The following is a 20,315-nucleotide window of genomic DNA, read 5'->3' on the forward strand; positions in this document are numbered from 1 at the left end:
AGCTCGGCTGAACTCGGAAACACTCGGTTCCGAGTATGGTGCTGTATTGGGATGTCTCTCTGGATGAATATCTGGTCACAACCCACCCCCTGCAAACGCCCGCCCCACATCTCCACCCTACTCCCCCCCCAGGGATTGGGCTGCCCAGTTTAAAATGCCCGGGCCCATTTTTTTTATCCCAGTCCGGGCCTGGCCACACCACCTCCTATTAGACTTTGGGGTAGGCCCAAGGAGCCACAACCTCCACCCAAGTGAGAAAAAGAAACCTAGATAAAAGTGCAAGTGAGAAAAATAAATTAAATAGTGCCAGTGTAGGTGCATTGGCTAGGCCCTTGAGGCCTGGTAGCAAAAATTGCCTAGGACTTAGCCAAAAGGCCTAAACCCAAAGAGGAGCTGTGCAGAAAAAAAGCATTTGGTGACGTGGCCTTGTGCGCATTCTCACAGTGGGGTTTTCACAGGCCCATGTGATACTAAGAGCACACCTGGGGGGGGGGGGCACTGACACCGTAGTCTCTCTGCCTTTTCAGCCCATGACCAGACCAGGTAGACCCTGGGTTCCTCCAGCCTTCCTGGGGTAATTACTCCCATGCCCCACATCTGGTGGATGCCCTGGTTTCTGTTCCAGCCAGTCCAACCTTCAGAGCCCCATTCATACCAGCAGAGATACCACCATACAGCCTGCCATTCCAAGCAAAATCTATCCCATGATTAAGTTACAGGCGTAACGAAACATGTCGGGGGCGTGGCCGAGCGAAGGATAACACCACGTACGACTGACAGGAAGAAGCGAGCTGTACGGTTTACCAATCGGGGGAGACGGTTGGTCCATCTAATAAGCAGGCGGGGAGAGGGTGAGAGAGACTTCTTAGACGCCGGCTGTAGTAGGGTCCGCCGTGACCGCATACCCCCTAGAAGGTTGATCCAAGCTGCTATGTTGATATTGCATTATACAGATTGCCGTGGAGTTTGCTGTGCTTTTTAATTATATACACAATGTGAGTGGAACTGTTGGAGTGTGGTTTGCAGTGTGTATTATTAAAATTTTTTACGTTATCACACTATTGGGAGTTTTTTTAATTTACATATGGAACGAACCTGCGGATGGAATTGGTTTAACCCTCGCCAGTAGCTACAGATATCTATGCCTTATAGCCTCATACGAAAGTGGAGGCATGAGGAGCTGGTGAGTGGCTGTCCATTGGGAGAGTGGTCACTGAACACAGAGGTGTGGTGGAAGAATTTGGTAGAAGAACTTACACTCCTGAAATAAAAGGACTTGCTGTGGCACATTTAAAGTTGTTTTGATCACGGACACTTTGCACATGTGTGTGCTTCCCACAGAGTTCTTACTATTGCAGTCACATAGGCATTGTGTGACACTTAAAGATTGTTATTAACTGTGATGGTATGCACTGTTCTTATGTAGTCACTACATGGGAACTGATGCATACTAGCATCTGAGCAGTATTGGCACAAAGTCACTTTATGTACTGTTTGGTGTTTTATAATCATTTGGTTCATTAATAGTGTTATATTACTATATATACTTATTCTTTATTTCTTATTTTTATTTAGATACACACCAGTAAATGGGTGCTCACAAGATTAGATATTTCACTGTAAGAGGTGGGAAAAGCTTTAGAAGATAGCGCCACGGTTTAATTCTTCACGTGGGGTGCAGTGCACTTATTACACGTCACAGATTTAAATATTTTTTATAATTCCAAGCAAAAGGCCAGAATAGTCGCATAGCACCTAATCCTACTGGACAATGATTAAGAATGAAATACTACACTTCATCTTAGCCAAAGGGCCAAAAAAGCGATGTTGCACTTCCTGGTTACTCTGATGGAGGTGCATGCATAGATGTGCCGCAGGGCTCCGGGACCCGCAAGAGACTTTCAACACATTTCCACACATGGGGGTTTCCTGCGCAAGCACAAAAACAACTGAGGTGTGAGGCATTGGCTGTCGGGGAGTCTGCGCATCTGCAACCCCCCCCCCCCCCCCCCCACTCCCGGCCGCGTGTGTGCAAATGTGTCGAAACATCTTTGCCAGGTCCCTTTTGGCACATCTGCACACCCACCGGATTTTTAAAGATGGTGGTGCCAGAGGAGTGGGGGTGGGGGGACCAACATTATGGGGAACTGCATTTCTTCTTTAAGCTGCAAAGGGGGTGGACAGGGGGTGTACACAGGTGGCAAAATCCCCCCCCCGTCGTGTTCAGAGGGTTGTAACACCCACTGAATGAGACACATCTAACTGAACCCAATGCACGTGATTGCGGCATGGTGGTGCAAGTTTTTAGGAGTTAAAACAGGCAGCGAGGAAGCATACATAGCTCCTCACTGCTTGTCAAATGCCCTCTGAAACGTGATCCACCACAGATTGCTCCTCCAGAGGACAATGCCAGTGTAGACAAGTCCTTATTGAAACATTTGTCTACGACCAGCTGGTCACCTGTTTGGCTTGGTGGTAGTGGAACAAACTCCAGACAGACATTGATGGGAGAACCCCCCCGGTCTCCCCTGCATTTCCTGAATAATTTCCTGTATTTCTGGAACGCTGTGTTCCCAAAGACAGCCCCGTGGTTGGTTGAGTTGGCTCTCAGTGCCTCTGTCCCTGTTACTATAGTATAAAATGAGCCTAATTCAAATGAATTTCAGCTTGCCCTGTCACTTTGAAGCAGAGAAGTCTTCATATGAAGGTGGAAAAATTAGAACTTGTTAAAGCCAATTGGCACAGCTTGTGTCAGCGCACCATAAGCTTACAGAACGTCCAAAGTATGACGATTAACCCAACAAGTTTTAGAAAAATTAAAAAGCCACACAACCGTTTTATGTCAGGAGTTACCCGGGACCCATTCTGTCACCGAAGGGTAACGACTGACTTCAGACAGGATCAGGCGTAGAGTCACGAAATAGGTAGACATGTGCGGTTTGCTTTGTTCCGAATTAAAATTCGGACGAATTACAAAATAACGAAAAAAAAAAATTCAGACAAAATTCGAATAGTTCTCAAATTCTAATTTGAAAAGTTTTGCTTATTCCAAAGAGAATAAAATAGAAAATAAAGGAATAGAATAGAAAAAAAATAGACTAGAAAAGAATATAACAGAAAAATAAAAGAATATCATAGCGTGAAACAGAACAAAATGGAATAGAAAATAAAAGAACAGAATAGACTAGAATATAATAGAAACAAATAGAATCTAACCATCTTCTGAAATTCAAATTTCAAATAGAATAAATTTGAATACATAAGAATAGACTATAATAGAATAGAAAAGAATAGCATTAAATAAATAGAATAAAAAGAATATAACTATTTCCCAAAATTCAAAAAGAATCAATTCAAATTTGAATAGAATAAAAAAAAAATAGAATATAAAATAACAGAATAGTATAGAAAAAAAAAACAATAGAATAGAGAAAATATCACTATCTTCCGAAATTTGAATTTCGAATAGAATAGACTTGAATTTGAATAGAAAATAAAATAGAAAAGAAAAGAATAGAAAATAACAAATAAAAATAGAATAGAACTAAAAAAAAGAATAGATTGGAATAGAAAGAATATAACCATTTCCCAAAATTCAAATAGTAGAATCAATTTGAATTTAAATAGAATAGAAAAGTATAGATTAGAATAGGAAGACGGTTATACTCATTCTATTCTGTCTTTTTTCTATACTATTGTGTTTTCTATTCTACTATATTCTATTCAAATTGATTCTATTTGAACTTTGGAAAATGATTTTATTATATTCTATTGTTTTTTTAATTCTATTCTTTCCTATTCTATTCGAATTGCAGAAGATGGTTATAATCTTTCGATTTTATTCTATTTTTTATTCTATTCCTTTCTATTCCCTTCTATTGTGCTCTTTTTATTTTCTATCCTATTGTTTTGTTTTACTCATATTATATTTTATTTTCTGTTATATTCTTTTCTATGCCATTCAATCTTTTTCTATTCTATTTTATTCTCTTTGGAAATTGGAAAACTATTCGAATTGGAAAACGATTCGAGTTTGATTAGAAAACTTTTTCGAATCGATCCGAAAAAGAATAAACGAAACAAATTCCCGAAAACGAAATAAAACGAATGAAACTAATTTAACTAAACAAATTTATGTAAATAACGAATCGAAACAAAACAAATTTTTTTGCGCTCTGCACATGTCTAAATTGGGGACCACACCTCAGGCCTTCATTAGAGAGGAGCACATACTGCAAAGTCCCCACCATAACCGCACAATTGGACAGGTTTGGTCAGGAAGCAAATTACACAGAAGTCAACAGCGGCAGCTCCCACTTTTACATTCTGGCAGGTTGCCTTTAATGCAGTTAGTCCTCCCTCTGCTACCATTAATGGTGGTGATCCCATAGACCAGGGTTCCTCCAGAGGTTGCTTGGGGTTCCTTTAGCAATAAGCGATTTCTGCTTCTCTGATAAGTTCTCACTGACACCATTGATCTTTTTAGCTATCTGTAAGGGGGTAATTCTTCCCAATGTCCACAAGTGTAAGAAGCATTCTTCCTGCAATTTCTCCCTATATGCCCTTATGGAAAAATTCTCAGTTACGTTAATTCTACGCCTATCCAGATCCCATGATTTGGACTAAGTATGGGATGAAAATGGTAGGATCTGTGGTGCGGAATGGAACATTGCTTGCACTTGACACCCTAAAAGCTCAATTTGGATCAAAGGGGTTGTAAACCCTCATTTTTTTTTTTAAATAACATATCATACTTGCCTCCACTGTGCAGTTCGTTTTGCACAGAGTGGCCCCGATCTACCTCTTCTGGGGTCCCCCGGCGGCACTGGTAGCTCCTCCCTGCATCGGGTGTCCAAGTCGGAGAAGCGCTCTCCTTGGTGGACACCCATGCGGGCGCGCTCCCGAGTCCTGCTTTTGCGTGTATTCACACAAAAAACAGGACTCGGCTCCGCCCCCTGGCGCCCGCGTCATTGGATTTGATTGACGGCAGTGGGAGCCAATGGCTGCGCTGCTATCAATCTATCCAATCAGGACATGAGACACCAAGCTAGAGCTGGTGTGCTCGTTCCCAGCCGGAGAAAGACAGCGCACAGGTAAGTAAAAACGGGGACTTGGGGCAGCTGCAGCACTACAGAAGGTTTTTCACCTTAATGCATAGAATGCATTAAGGTGAAAAACCTTCTGTCACTCAGCAGCCCCCCCAAGTCCCCGTTATACTTACCTGAGCTTTATGTTTCCCATGATGGGAACTAGCACACCATCTCCGGCCGATGTCTCAGGTCCTGATTGGATAGATTGATAGCAGCACAGCCATTGGCTCCTGCTGCTTTCAATCAAATCCAATGACGCTGTGGGGCGGGGCCGAGTCCTGCTTTCTGTGTCAATAGATGCAGAAACAGGACACGGGAGCATGCCCGCACGGGTGTCCACGAAGGAAAGCGCTTCTCTGGGACATTCGAGGTGGAGTGCCACTGAGGGACCCCAGAAGAGGAGGATCGGGGCCACTCTGTGCAAAAGCAACTGCACAGAGACGGTAAGTATGATATGTTTGTTTTTTTAAAAACCCCCGAACCGTTACAACCACTCACCTCTCCTGCTACATGCAGTTCAGACATGCCTTTCAGACTCGCCCGGTTTAGTAGTGCGTGTGACAACTATCATAGTGCAGAACTATCATCCACATATAAGTTCTGCCCCCCCCCCCCCCCCCCCCAAAAAAAAAATTAGCTGCTGACTTTTACTATTAGGGTACGTATCCCCAGTGGCGTCTCCAGCTTTCAAATTTAGGGGGGGCACATGGGGGGACAGGGACAAAAGTAGGGGGGCAACTATAAAATGTGTATATATATATATATATATCTCCTGGGGCCCTTTACTACGACCCCACAACGGGCCTTTTCACATGTTCTGCAGTGAGCTCCCTTCCTACTGTATTGGGGTCCCCCAGGGTGGCAGAAAACAAGAGATATATGTCACCAGCATATCAAGAAAATATAAGGATCCAAAGCAGTGGGAGAACTATCAGGGTTGCAAAGGTTGTCTTGCCTCCGGACCCTGGTGTTCTGCCACTGTGGGGTTCCCCAGCCTCCTCTTGCTGTCCTGCCCCTGCTATTGACAGCTCTGGTCTGGCATCTCTTGGAATTTACAGGCTGGTCCTCCTGTCCTAAGGACGGGAGAAATCAGTCTGTTTTTTCAGTAACTGAAAGTCCTGGTGGAGTCCTTCCTGCAACTCGCTCTTCTCCCTGCCAATGAGGATGCAGGTGAAGGAGCAGATCAGGCGGCCGTGGTTGTGTGAACGCTTGCATTATGCAGTGTCAGCGAGCAGGGGAGGGGGGAGGAATCACCCGCAGGAGCTGACTGGGGATTCTCTCCCTCTTAGACATTGATTTTTTGTAAAAAAAAAAAAAAAAATTTTTTTTTTTGGGGGGGGCACATGGTGGGGCACAGCATAATGTTGGGGGGGTCAGGGCCCCCTCTGCCCCCCCCCCTAGGGTCGCCATTGCGTATCCCTGACACTGGAAAGTTATTTCAAGCGTTCCTCAGTGTTGAAAAGGTTGCGAAAGGCTGCCATAGACTCTTAAATCGCCATATGCAAATACCATACCTCCCAACATTTTGAGATGGGAATGAGGGACACCTACTAGCAGGCACATGTAGGCATAGGACACGCCCCCCCTGCCACACCCCTTAAAAGGAGAATTAACCCAAAAAAAAGGTTTATTAAATCTACAAGGGTTTTTGTTTTACCACTACTATTCCTTTATATTGGCTTTTAGAATTTACAAATGCAGCAATTTAGACTTTGGATGAAAGGTGTAGCACTGGGAAACACTTTTTGAAAGATAAAAAGTGCATCTTATATACAACTATATGGATCAGACCAAAATGAGCGACAAATGAGGGGGAAAGAGGGACATTGCTCCAAATCAGGGACAGTCCCTCGAAATCGGGGACAGTGGGGAGCTATGAAATACAGGTGAGTTCACAATGTAGCTATCCATTCTTTGGGAAACGATCATGTGGCTCTCTGCAGGACGCAGTCGCTGGGGATATTGCATAGGGCTCTGCGCCAGGATGTTTTCGGAATGTGTTGGGTCCAGCGAGCCAAAAATGTTCAGATCTGATTTACGATTGCCTGAGAAGTGCATCTTGCTCCTGCTACATGTATTGGCTGGGAGTAGAGGAATGCAGGCACTTCGTACATGTATATCATCTCCAGTGTGGTGTAATGACTTGTTTATTCCTGAATTAACATTTAACATCTGGGGGAAGAACACTGAGCATCAAGGCGGCCACGGCGGGGACATGAAGACAATTCTATAGTGTCTCAGACTCTTGTCAGTAACCTGAATATTGCACTGATGTGAAGTGCAACTAGTGTGTATCTTGCACTTCACATCTGTAAAGGTGGTGATACTATGTGTCTTGTCAGATAGTGGAGGAGGAACCAGTGCTGGATCAGTATGCTGTATATAAGGTGACAGTGTGCTTCTTGTCAGATAGTGGAGGAAGCTGTGCTGGAAAATAAGCTGTAAATAAGGTGATTGTGCGTCTTGCTACATATGGACGAAGAAGCAATGCTGGATCAGTATGTATCAGATATATATAAAGTTGCAGTGTCTGTGTGCCTTGACAGATAGACAAGGAGGAAGCAGTGCTGGATGAGTAATCTGTATATACAGTTGTGCTCATAAGTTTACATACCCTGGCAGAATTTATGATTTCTTGGCCATTTTTCAGAGAATATGAATGATAACACAAACTCTTTTCTTTCACTCATGGTTAGTGTTTGGCTGAAGCCATTTATTATCAATCAACTGTGTTTACTCTTTTTAAATCATAAATCACAACAGAAACTACCCAAATGACCCTGATCCAAAGTTTACATACCCCGGTAATTTCGGCCTGATAACATGCACACAAGTTGACACAAAGGGGTTTGAATGGCTATTAAAAGGTAACCATCTTCACCTGTGATCTGTTTGCTTGTAATTAGTGTGTGTATAAAAGGTCAATGAGTTCCTGGACTCCTGACAGACCCTTGCATCTTTCATCCAGTGCTGCACTGACTTTTCTGGATTCTGAGTCATGGGAAAAGCAAAAGAATTGTCTAAGGATCTGCGGGAAAAGGTAGTTGAACTGTATAAACCGGGAAAGTGATATAAAAAGATATCCAAGGAATTGAGAATGCCAATCAGCAGTGTTCAAACTCTAATCAAGAAGTGGAAAATGAGGGGTTCTGTTGAAACCAAACCACGGTCAGGTAGACCAACTAAAATTTCAGCCACAACTGCTAGGAAAACTGTTCGGATACAAAGAAAAACCCACAAATAACTTTAGGTGAAATACAGGACTCTCTGAAAACATGTGGTGTAGCTGTTTCAAGATGCACAATAAAGAGGCACGTATAGAAAGATGGGCTGCATGGTTGAGTCACCAGAAGAAAGCCATTACTACGCAAATGCCACAAAGTATCCCGCTTGCAATACGCCAAACAGCACAGAGACAAGCCTCAAACCTTCTGACACAAAGTCATTTGGAGTGATGAGACCAAAATTGAGCTTTTTTGCCACAACCACAAACACTACATTTGGAGAGTCAACAAGGCCGATGATGAAAGGTCCACCATTCCTACTGTGAAACACGGAGGTGGATCGCTGATGTGTTGGGGATGTGTGAGCTACAAAGGCACAGGAAATGTGGTCAAAATTGTTGGCAAGATGAATGCAGTATGTTATCAAAGGATACTGGAGGAACATTTGCATTCATCAGCCAGGAAGCAGCGCATGGGACGTACTTGGACATTCCAACATGACAATGATCCAAAACACAAGGCCAAGTCGACCTGTCATTGGCTACAGCAGAATAAAGTGAAGGTTCTGGAGTGGCCATCTCAGTCCCCTGACCTCAATATCATTGAGCCCCTCTGGGGAGATCTCAAAACGTGCCGTTCATGCAAAACAGCCCAAGAATTTACAGGAACTGGAGGCTTTTTGCCAAGAGGAATGGGCAGCTTTACCATCTGAGAAGATAAAGAGCCTCATCCACAAATACCACAAAAGACTTCAAGCTGTCATTGATATTAAAGGGGGCAATACTCAGTATTAAGAACTGGGGTATGTAAACTTTTGATCAGCTTCCAGATTTTAGTTACAAAGCTTAATTAGACAAGCTGAAGTTAGAAGCTGATTGGTTACCATGCACAGCTCTGCCAGTCCCTGGCTTCTGATTGGTTGGTCTGGGTTGTCTAACAGTCTTTATTCTTTTTTTTTTTTTGCAGATATTGATGAGTGTGCAAGTGAATCCCATCACTGTAACCCCACCCAGGTGTGTATAAACACAGAGGGAGGATATACATGTTCCTGTACGGAGGGGTACTGGCTCCTCGAAGGACAGTGCTTAGGTGAGCCTTTTTATCCTTTTTTTTTTTTTTTTTTTTTTTTTTTTTTTCCTGTTTTGCATGTATGGATGAGATCAAAGCTTCCATAGACTTGAAAGCAGTGCCAGGATAGGTCCTCTGGCACCCAAGCATGCCAAAGTGCACGAACCCCCCCTCCCCCAGTTCTTTGTTTTGACACTACAAAAATGAACACAAATTTAAGATGGTAAAATAAGAAAAAAATACAAACGTTAGGGGAAGGGAATAAAGGAGGTAAAAAAAAAAAAATGTAACTACATATTTTATTCTGCAAATGTGTACCTTTTATAAAAGTGCAAGAATCCATGTTTCTGGGTACAAAGCATTTTTAAAAATTTGGTTCTACAAACATGAACACACACATTTAAACAGTTTACATGCTAATGATAAAAAAATAATCTAATACCAAGGGGTACATTTATAAAAAAAAAAAAATTGTTACAGGAATGTCACAAGCATTTATCCAGGCTGCACACATTTTATTTCTGTATTTTCTCCAATTCTATGGCTCCATCTAGTGGCCAAAATGAGGTATAATTTCTGATTGCAGTATTTCAGAAAAATATACTGTATTTTTGCCACTAGATGGAGCTGATGATCATAGGAAGCCATAATATCAGGGCTCATTCATTCTTTGTGGCTGGGGCTGCGTGCGGGCAGCCCGTGTTTCTCTGAGGTTTGTGTTCTTAGTGTGCGCTCCCAGAACCGAGCTGTGATAGACAACTCTCCGTCTCTAGTTATAATTCGAAGTTGGCGGGACAGACTCCTGATCATGTGACCACCAATCACAGTAGTCACATGATTGGGAAGTCCATCCCTTTTACCTGGGCATCAAGACCCACTGAAAGGGACACTGATGCTGGGTGGGCAAGGGGTTAAAGTAGGAGGTGGCCAAACTTTCTGAACAAAGGGCCAGTTTACTGTTCTTGAAGATTTAGAGGGGCCGGACTGTGGCCAGTGGGATTAGAAAATGTTGTGGTGTCGGTGAGAGCAACTGCCCCAGTGCCCTATTGTTGGTATCAATGGAAGGAATGGTGCCCCATTATTGGTATTTAAGGTAGGAATAGTGCCCCATTATTGGTATTTAAGGTAGGAATAGTGCCCCATCATTAGTGTCTGGGAGGAATGTTGGTGCCCCATTATTGGTGTCTGTGGGTGGAATGGTGCCCTGTTATTGGTGTCTGTGGCAGGAATGGTGCCCCATTATTGGTGTCTGTGTTAGGAATGGTGCCTCATCATTTGTGTCTGTGGGAGTAATAGTGTCTCATCATTGGAATCTGTGGGAGTAATGGTACCCCATCATACGTGTCAGTGGATGGCATGAGACCCCGAGGACCAGATATAGGCAAGCAAAGGGCCACCTCTGGCCCGCGGGCCACAGTTTGGACACCACTGTGTTAAACTATGAAGTCTGATTGGCGGCTAATGTTTATACTTACTGGGGAGAAGCTTAGGCTGGCCATACATGGATCAGTTTTTCTCAATCAGCCACTGGGGGGGGGGCAGTTTACTGTTCTTGAAGCTTTAGAGGGGCCGGACTTTGGCCAGGTCGGTGAGAGCAACTGCCCTAGTGCCCTATTGTTGGTATTAGTGGAAGGAATGGTGCCCCATTATTGGTATTTAAGGTAGGAATAGTGCCCCATCATTGGTGTTTGTGGGAGGAATGGTGCCCCATCATTGGTGTCTGTGGGTGGAATGGTGCCCCATCATTGGTGTCTGTGGGTGGAATGGTGCCCCATTATTGGTGTCTGTGGGAGGAATGGTTCCCCCATTATCGGTGTCTGTGGGAGGAATGGTTCCCCCATTATCGGTGTCTGTGGGAGGAATGGTTCCCCCATTATCGGTGTCTGTGGGAGGAATGGTTCCCCCATTATCGGTGTCTGTGGGAGGAATGGTTCCCCCATTATCGGTGTCTGTGGGAGGAATGGTTCCCCCATTATCGGTGTCTGTGGGAGGAATGGTTCCCCCATTATCGGTGTCTGTGGGAGGAATGGTGCCTCAGTATCGGTGTCTGTGGGAGGAATGGTGCCCCATTATTGGTATCTGTGGGAGGAATGGTACCCCATTATACGTGTCAGTGGATGGCATGGGGCCCCAAGGGCCAGATCAAGGCAAGCAAAGGGCCACCTCTGGCCCGCGGGCCACAGTTTGGACACCACTGTGTTAAACTATGAAGTCTGATTGGTGGCTAATGCTTATACTTACTGGGGAGAGGCTTAGGCTGGCCATACATGGATCAGTTTTTCTCAATCAGCCACTGGGAGGGGACTGATTATACAAATTAACAGATTCCCCCCATGCACGCTAGTGAGGTGAATGGGGGGGGGGGGGATCCTCCCTGCTGTGTTATTGTATTTTGACAGGGAAGACCCCTCTGCTGCCAGAATACACTGATCAGCGCTGCAACTGATTGACTGCAGTGCTGATCGAAGAAAAAATTTTCAACAAGCCCGTTCTTGAGAAGTCGATCGTTAGATTAACTTCTCAGGAACAGCTATAGACAGATCGAATTTACCAACTGAACCGACCGAATTTTAAAGCCATCTATCTCTTTAGATGGGCTTTGGATGTTTCAAGGGCTGCAAGGGGGTGCAAAAAAGTGCACTACACAAGCAGAGCCTACAGGATTTCCAACCCTCCTCTTTACTCCTGCTCTGAGCCGAGTGGAGGCAAGCATGCAGCTCCAGCTCTCTGTTCTCTGCGCTGCCTCTCCCAGACACGGCAGAACCGAAAACTGATAGCTCCTAATTAGCTGATTGCTCCTTTTGTTAAGCTGGCCATACATCGGTGGCGGCTGGTGCTCAATTTGGGGGGGCGGCAAACAAACCAACCCCCCTCGCTCGGGCAGTCGAAACCCCCCCCCCCCGTCGTTGGCTCGTCTGCCCACCAGCCCCGCACTTAACGTCATCTAGGTTGTGGGCAGCTTCGGCTCCTTCCGGCGTCTCTTCCTCCTTAGCGGATTCACAGTGGCTTCCTCTGCGTCCTCTCCTCGGCGGCTTCTTTCTCTGTGGCCAATGCGATCGCTTCTTTTCTCGGCCAATCAGGTCTTAAGACCCACTTACTGTCTGGCCGGGAGGAGAATCAGGAAAGACAATAGTGCATTTTAATTTGCTATTGTCACACAACTGGGGGGGCTCAGGGCGCATTGCTCTGCGCCCCGAGCCCTCCCTTTTTTTAAAGCCAATTAGAGCTTCAGGATTTAATCATGTGCTTCCAAAAAAAGAAATTTCTATTGAAATCCATGTGTCCGGCGCCCTGCTTGTAGATTAGGAGCCAGATGCATGGATTAGGGGGGCGGAGCCCCTCCGCCCCGTATGGATGGGCCACCGCTGCCATACATTATACAATTTCTTATTCAGCTTCCCTTAGATTGCTAGTACACAGGGGGGTGAATGTTGGACAGCATCGGCCGGTTCAATAGAAACAAGCCGACATTCGGCACATGTACTGCCGCCAGTCCGACAGAAACTTATCATTCGGCCAGCTTCTGTCGAAGGGGCATGACTGAAAAAAAGTCTGCCGAATGGCTCCCGGCTACCGGAGTGTTCTGACAGGGGGGCTGTCACCCTGTCAGAACACCCGTCACCCTGTCACATCACAATAGTTCTGTAAGAGGGATCACAGTACTAACATCGGATTTTTAGTACAGCAGCTCCGACCTGAGCTGTAGTGCAAGGGCCTGCCTGATTGCATACAAATTAAAAGTGTTTTGGTAAAGCTAAAGGAAAATTGTACAAGAACATCGCATAATGTTTGGCCAGCCTTAATTAGGAGCAGCCCATGCTCCATTTTTTATGTTTAGTTTGTGCTTGCACCACTCTTAAGAGTAGATGACTCCGGTTTTTAACCACTTGGCATCCGCGCTATGGCTGAATGATGGCCACAGCGTGGACCTGAATTCCCGGGAGGCCGTCATATGACAGCCTCCCCTGTGCACGCGCCCTGCAGGGCGCGCTGTGATCACCGAGTCACTGAGACTCAGGTGAGCACTGATCCAAGGAAGGGGCCGGTCCCGGCCCCTTACCATGTGATCAGCTGTCAGCCAATGACAGCTGATCACATGATGTAAACAAAAGATCGGTAATCGGTGACAGCGCGAGTAGAAAAAAAAGCCAATCACCGGCTCAGATGTGAGGGACATCGGTCCCGAAGTGGAAGAGGCACATCTGCCCCATCAGTGCCACCTAACAGTGCCCACAGTGCCAGCTATCAATGCCCACAAGTGCCAGCTATCAATGCCCACCAGTAGTGCCAATCAGTGCCACCTAGCAGTGCTGCCTATCACTGCCACCCATCAGTGCCCATCACTGCCACCCATCAGTGCCCATCACTGCCGCATATCAGTGCCCATCACTGCCGCATATCAGTGCCCATCACTGCCGCATATCAGTGCCCATCACTACCGCCTCATCAGCGTACATCAATGACGGAGAAAAATTACCGGTTTTAAATTTTTTATAACAAAATATAAAAAAATACATTTTTTAATTTTTTTTTTAATTCAGTTTTTTAAATTTTTTTTTAACAAAAAGTAAAAACTGCAGAGGTGATCAAATATCACCAAAAGAAAGCTCTATTTGTGGTGAAAAAATTATAAAAATTTCATATGGGTACAGTGTTGTATGACCGCGCAATTGTCACTCAAAGTGCGTCAGCGCTGAAAATTGGTCTGGATAGGAGGGGGGTTTAAGTGCCCAGTAAGCAAATGGTTAAACTCATCACTGTTCTTGCCCATGTGATTGAACTCCGCCATGTCTTAGAATGTTTTATATTATTATAAAGGAGGCTGATTCCAATTATCACATTGTACTTGTACAGCTGGATCCAATGTATTATAACACACCGTAATACCGTTACAGCAGTTGGATAATATATTGCCTCAGTGTAATTTAATACACCACGAACCCAGCTGTGCAACAATCGCTGCATGTGCCAGAGTGTAAAAACATCAGCGGCAGATATTGGACCTCATTCATCCAAACGTCCAACGCAAGAACTCCTGGCAATGGTACTTAATCCAGGAAACAGTTTCTAGGGTATCACTTGGCTTCCTTTTTAATAACGCCACCCAGTCTCCATAATGCTGCTTTAAGCAACGGGGAGGAGGAGATGACTTTGATGGAGTTTGGATGAATAATACACACATCTTTAAGAAGGACGCAAAGGGCCAAACAATGGACAGTGGAGCCCATAGAGCCGTACTCACTCCGGTGCTCTAAGAAGCTTGTGCGGGGGGCAGGAAACACACAGGATTTCGGCAGTAACGTTGTATTGCAGAACAGACCAGCAAAGCAACAGGTCCAGCGGGGAGCCAATCCCGACCGGAGCCACTTACAACTGAGAGAGCGGTGGGCCCACAATATGCATGTAGCACTGCCCCCCCTAAGGGACTGCTTGGAATTACCTGCTCATCTGCACGGCCATGACCTGGTGAACATCCCAACCCACCTGGCACTCTGGGTTCAGACATCCTGATACCGCTGCAAAGTAATGAGTCGGGGTATTTAGATTCTGATAGTATTTTCTTGAATCAACTGTAAAGGGTGGTACACAGCAAAGAGGGGATAAATCTGCTGAGCTTCAGGGCTTACAGCGCCAGCTCAGCAAAAGAATTCCTCTGAAAGTCAAGAAACAAGGTAACAAATATGCAGCACGTTATAAACGCTCTCTTTAAGAGGTAATACTTTACCCCTAGAGATGTATACAACTTTTGCAACTTTTAATTGCAGTAGAAATGCACTCACTCTGAGTTCAGTAAAAAAAACAGGCACATCAATTGAATGAGTCTGGATGGACGGTGAAGTAGGCGGCCGGGCTCCACAGTGGGCGATCCTCTTATGCTGTGGGGTCCTGTCTGGCGGCGCCGGTGGATTCCAGTGTCCCAGACTAGGGTCGGTGAGGTGCAGCAGGGATCGTCCGTCCAATTGGGTCCCGGGTCGCGGAGTGATGATGCCAATGGCGTGCACACGTTTGGAGCATACGTGCTCCTTCGTAAGGCATAGCGGTCCTCCATTTTGGAAGTGGTTAAGAAGGGAAAAGGCAGAGCGGGCGAGCCAATCATGTCATCGCACCGCCCTGTCTAAAATTCAGTGGACTGTTTGGCTCCAGGGAGCCGGGGGGCAGGATTGGGTGGGTTTTAGGAACTCTTTCATTCATAGCATTAAAAACAAGTGGCATAATGTAATAGAACAGGAGGAGACAAGAAAAGATAGTGAAAGAAGTTGGTGAAAGAGCGGTTGGTATGGTGAAATATACAGGGAAGACCTGGTTTGACTACAATGGCTCTAGTGATGAGAGATAAAGCCTAGAGGTTATAGTACAAGGGCCCTTGTGTAACTCTAACATTAAATGTCCTTCTTGCAGATCCGATGTTCTTCACAGATACGTTGGAGCTCCTTAATTGTAATCAGTTTATGTGTAATGGGGTGTATTAAGTTCCCTGTAGAGAGTGAAGTTGAAGCACTATAGCACTGTGTTACGCTAAATTCAAGAAAGTGTTCATAGGGTGGAGGTGTCTAATGCAAAGTTTTCCAGTGATGCCGTGACAAGAGTGCAGATAACAGATGGGCGATTAGCCCTCTCACCGACAACCAGGTAGATGTAATGTCTTCCAAACAGCTTGTGGTGTAGCGATACTTCCACAGTGAATCCGCCGCTTTGATCTTCCTCTTTGCAGCTACACACTCCAACTGGCTGGTCACTGTAGGGATGCGGTGAGGATGTCCGATGCAACCCGTGGAGCTAGGCCTTGCTGGCACGGGTGGGCAGATGTTACACCGCGTTGTAGGCCGCGACCTCTCTCTCCCTGCACGGAGAGGTCCGTCTCGTATCAGGAGGAAGAGAGGGACGGGCGAGTCTCTGGCTTCTTTTATAGCTCCTTCTAGCAATCCCTCTGATAGTAGCAAAGATCTCTGGGATATGTGGCCCAGATGCATAGGCAGCCAAAACGGTTATCAGTCTGATAAACTACCCATCCCACAGTTCCTTTAACTGGACTCACCAATATGATGTCATTTAATAGCCCTGGGCACCAAGGGACATGCAGTGCATAAAGACACCGGAGGATTACCATACCTTGCAATTGTAGGCTACATGCAGAATGGAAGATTAAGACATTGGCTGCCACAGAGGAGTAGAATGAGGCCTGGCTGGTCCACCGCACCCAAATAGGGAAGGCTTACTGGAAGATAAGAAGGTAGTCCCTGCACTGTCCTTTTCTCCTCTGGAACCTGTCCCTATCTCTAGTACTGTCCCAGACAGACAGGGTTCCTTTCCCAAAACTAGCCACTCGCATAAAGTGTACCAAGCCTGGGAGCCAGGGTCTTAAATAGGCTCTCCCCTACCCAAGATGGTTGCTCGGATAATCCAATAGGATAGCTGTCTCCCTGTGACCAAGGAAATCATAAAGGAACGGAGTTGTTCACAATACCCTCCTCCATCTGCATTGTCGCAGCGGTCAAGTGCCACCTGCAGAGAAGATATAGACTGCACCTGCCTGCGCACAGGTCTGGTGATGTACTAAGCAAGAGCACTACATAGCGCACTTGAGTTAAACTTGCTGTCTCCGTTCAGTTCAGTCCACCTAGGAAAGCCATTGGCTGCTGCTCTTCTGTTTAGTTCAGTAACTTTACAAACTGCACAAAAAAATTCCTGATAGTGCATAACATACAGCAACAGTATAATCTTTACAGTGGGTCCACATATGCGTGGTCCGGTTTTGAAAGACGTATTTCAGCCCCCTTCGGTGCGACTTTGTTCAGTGGTTCAGGTTCGATATGTCAAAGTGTATGACAATGGAAATCACACCTGAACCATGCTCAAAACCGTACCGCACTCTTTTTAACCACTTGCCTACTGGGCACTTTTACCCCCTTCTTGCCCAGGCCAATTTTCAGTTTTGAGCGCTGTCACACTTTAAATGATAATTGTGCGATCATGCAACACTGTACCCAGTGGCAGCTGGTGTTTTTTTTTTTTTTTGGGGGGGGGGGGGGGGACCTCAAACACCCCAGCCCCCCCGCCCGCTGTCTTGCCCCATATAAGTGGCAGGTGGCGGGTATGGTCCAACAGGATCGGGCAGCGGCAGCAGTCATCTCCTCCATTCATCCATCTCAGCGGCCATGTGTCACCCCCCCCCCCCCCCTCCTCCTAGGCGTCCAATAGGATCGCCCGTTCTTTCGGCCAATCGGGTGACGGGTCTCAAAACCCGCTTCCTGATTGGCCGGGGGGAGGATCGGTGTTAAAACAGCAAATATTCATTTGCTGTTGTAACACACCTGGGTGGGCTCCGTTTGCATTCTATGCGCCCCGAGCCCACCCTATTATGAAGCCTATTCGAGCCTCTGGTTCTAAATCAGGACCTTCAAATAAACCCTCCCCCCCCGCATTGGAATCCATGCGCCTGGCGTCCTGAAAGGGGCCAGACGCATGTATGGGGGGGGGGGGGGGGGGGCGGCGCCCGTGCACCCTTAATAGACGGGCCGCCCCCGACTGTACCCATATGAAATTTTTATAATTTGTTTCACATTTTATTTTGGTCTGGGTTTTTATTGTTTGCTAAACAAATGAAAAAAACAAACAAAAAAAAAACAAACATTTTTGATAGTTTGTTATAAAACGCATTCAATTCGCATATACACTATATTGCCAAAAGTTTTGGGACAATTGCCTTTACACACACATATGAACTTTAATGGCATTCCTAATCTTAGTCCGTAGGGTTCAATATTGAGTTGGCCCATCCTGTGCAGCTATAACAGCTTCAACTCTTCTGGGAAGGCCGTCTACAAGGTTTAGGAGTGTGTCTATGGGAATGTTTGACCATTCTTCCAGAAGCACATTTGTGAGGTCAGGCACTGATGTTGGATGAGAAGGCCTGGCTTGCAGTCTCTGCTCTAATTCATCCCAAAGGTGTTTTATCGAGTTGCGGTCAGGACTCTCTGCAGACCAGTCACGTTGCTCCACCCCAAACTCCCTCATCCATGTCTTTATGGACCTTTCTTTGTGCACTGGTACAAATCATTTGGTGGAGGGGGGGATTATGGTGTGGGGGTTGTTTTTCAGGGGTTGGGCTTGGCCCCTTAGTTCCAGTGAAGTGAACTCTTAAGGCGTCAGCATACCAAGACATGTTGGACAATTTCATGCTCCCAACTTTGTGGGAACAGTTTGGGGATGGCCCCTTCCTATTCCAACATGACTGCACACCAGTGCACAAAGCAAGGTCCTGCTGCAGACAGGAGGTAGCAATTCTCCTCTCCCACAGCATTTAGAAAGTTATATTTTAACTTTATAGCAAGGCAAGAGGCTACTGCAGGAGCTGATCAATGGAAGTGGATGGGTACCATCGATGATGCCCATAAAAAGATGGTGCTATCATTATAGAGAGAAAAGATGAAGGCATTGCCGGGGGGAAGCACTGTTCTCTTTGGGCAGGTAATGAATACCTGGAAGTGTTACAAAATGACACATTGCTGAGCATTCTGAACTTAATGTGAGAAAATATAAAGTGACTGTTGCCTCCAAAAAGGCTGCCAGCAGATATATAATGTGGCTCATATCTGTAGGAGTTTTAATTGTTACCTGCTGACTGTTGGGCTGTTCTGAATGGGCAAAACTCTGACACCACTGGGTTCCAGGTTTCATTCCAGAAGGCATGTAGAAGTGTTGTCCACCAGTTAAAATAAAGAGGAACACCAATATGGAGGCTCGCAGAATACAACATAATATTCCCAGGGAAACGTAAGATGCAAGTTAAATCCACAACTGGCTCATGAAAAAGCTGAAAAGCTAGCAACAATTATTGCATTATTTCTGCAATTGACAAGTTCATTGATTGATACAAAATGCTGTTTTTTAGTTTTCACACTAGAGGGAGCTATTCGCAGCCAGTGTTGCGTCAGATTAGACGACCCGTCAGATTTCGTCACAGAAGTGACTTTCGTTGCCGCCATCTTGCTTCACCCTGCACCCGTCCACAGTAAGGATACAGTGAGGAGGGGGCAAGTGGACATTTTATTACACCCACCAGAGTTTTGAATTTTACACTTATTTAAAACCAAAAACTGAGGTTATATTGTGAAATACAGTACTTAGAACTCCATCTGAATATTTAGATTTTGAATTTTAAAAGCAGCGAACTTCTGTCAGATTAGCAAACCTGTGAGATCAGCTTTTTAAAATACAACATCTAAACAGTCAGACGGAGTTCTAAGTACTGTATTTCACAATATAACCTCAGTTTACTGTTATAAATAAGTGTAAAATGCAAAACTCCGGTGGGTGTAACAAGATGTCCACTTGCCACCTCCTCACAGTATCCTTACTGTGGAGGAGTGCGGGGTGTAGCAAGATGGTGGCGATGGAACGTTCCGTTCCGTTACCTAATCTGACGGAAAGTTGTTTAGAATGCTTGCAATGCATTAAATAATGCATAGTGAGAATTTTTTTTTATTGCTTATATAAGGCTGAAATAGAATCTGTCACCAAGAAAAGTTTAGAATACAGTCATCGGGGCTGATCTGAAGAGTATTCATTTGTGCTGATTTGAAATCTTAAAGGGGTTGTAAACCCTCTTGTTTTTTCACCTTAATGCATCCTATGCATTAAGGTGAAAAAACACCTGGCAGTCACCGGCCCCCCAGCCCCCCCCATTTTACTTACCTGAGCCCTGGAATTTCACCTGGCGGAGATGCGCTCTTCCTCCTTTGCCCAGGGGTTCCTGGCTCTTGATTGGATAGATTGATAGCAGCGCAGTCAATGGCTCCCACTGCTGTCAATCAAATCCAAAGACGCGGGCGCTGGGGGGGCGGGGCCGAGTCCGGCATTCATGTCTATGGATGCAAATGCTGGACTCGGGAGCGCACCCGCAAGGTAACCCCCCCGGGAGAGCGCTTCTCCT

At 45.6% G+C, this 20,315-nt stretch overlaps 1 protein-coding gene across 1 annotated transcript in view; it reads left to right on the forward strand.

Moving 5' to 3' along the window:
- Window positions 1-20,315, forward strand: part of FBLN5 (fibulin 5) — a gene marked incomplete at its 3' end in the record, with an annotated part of 80,772 nt that overhangs the window by 36,234 nt on the left and 24,223 nt on the right. The window contains 1 exon segment of the mRNA XM_073609686.1: window positions 9,281-9,403. Within this exon segment, the coding sequence (XP_073465787.1) occupies window positions 9,281-9,403 (123 nt within the window).

The sequence above is a fragment of the Aquarana catesbeiana genome, linkage group LG13 (genome assembly GCF_042186555.1).
Source record: "Aquarana catesbeiana isolate 2022-GZ linkage group LG13, ASM4218655v1, whole genome shotgun sequence".
Classification (NCBI taxonomy): domain Eukaryota; kingdom Metazoa; phylum Chordata; class Amphibia; order Anura; family Ranidae; genus Aquarana; species Aquarana catesbeiana.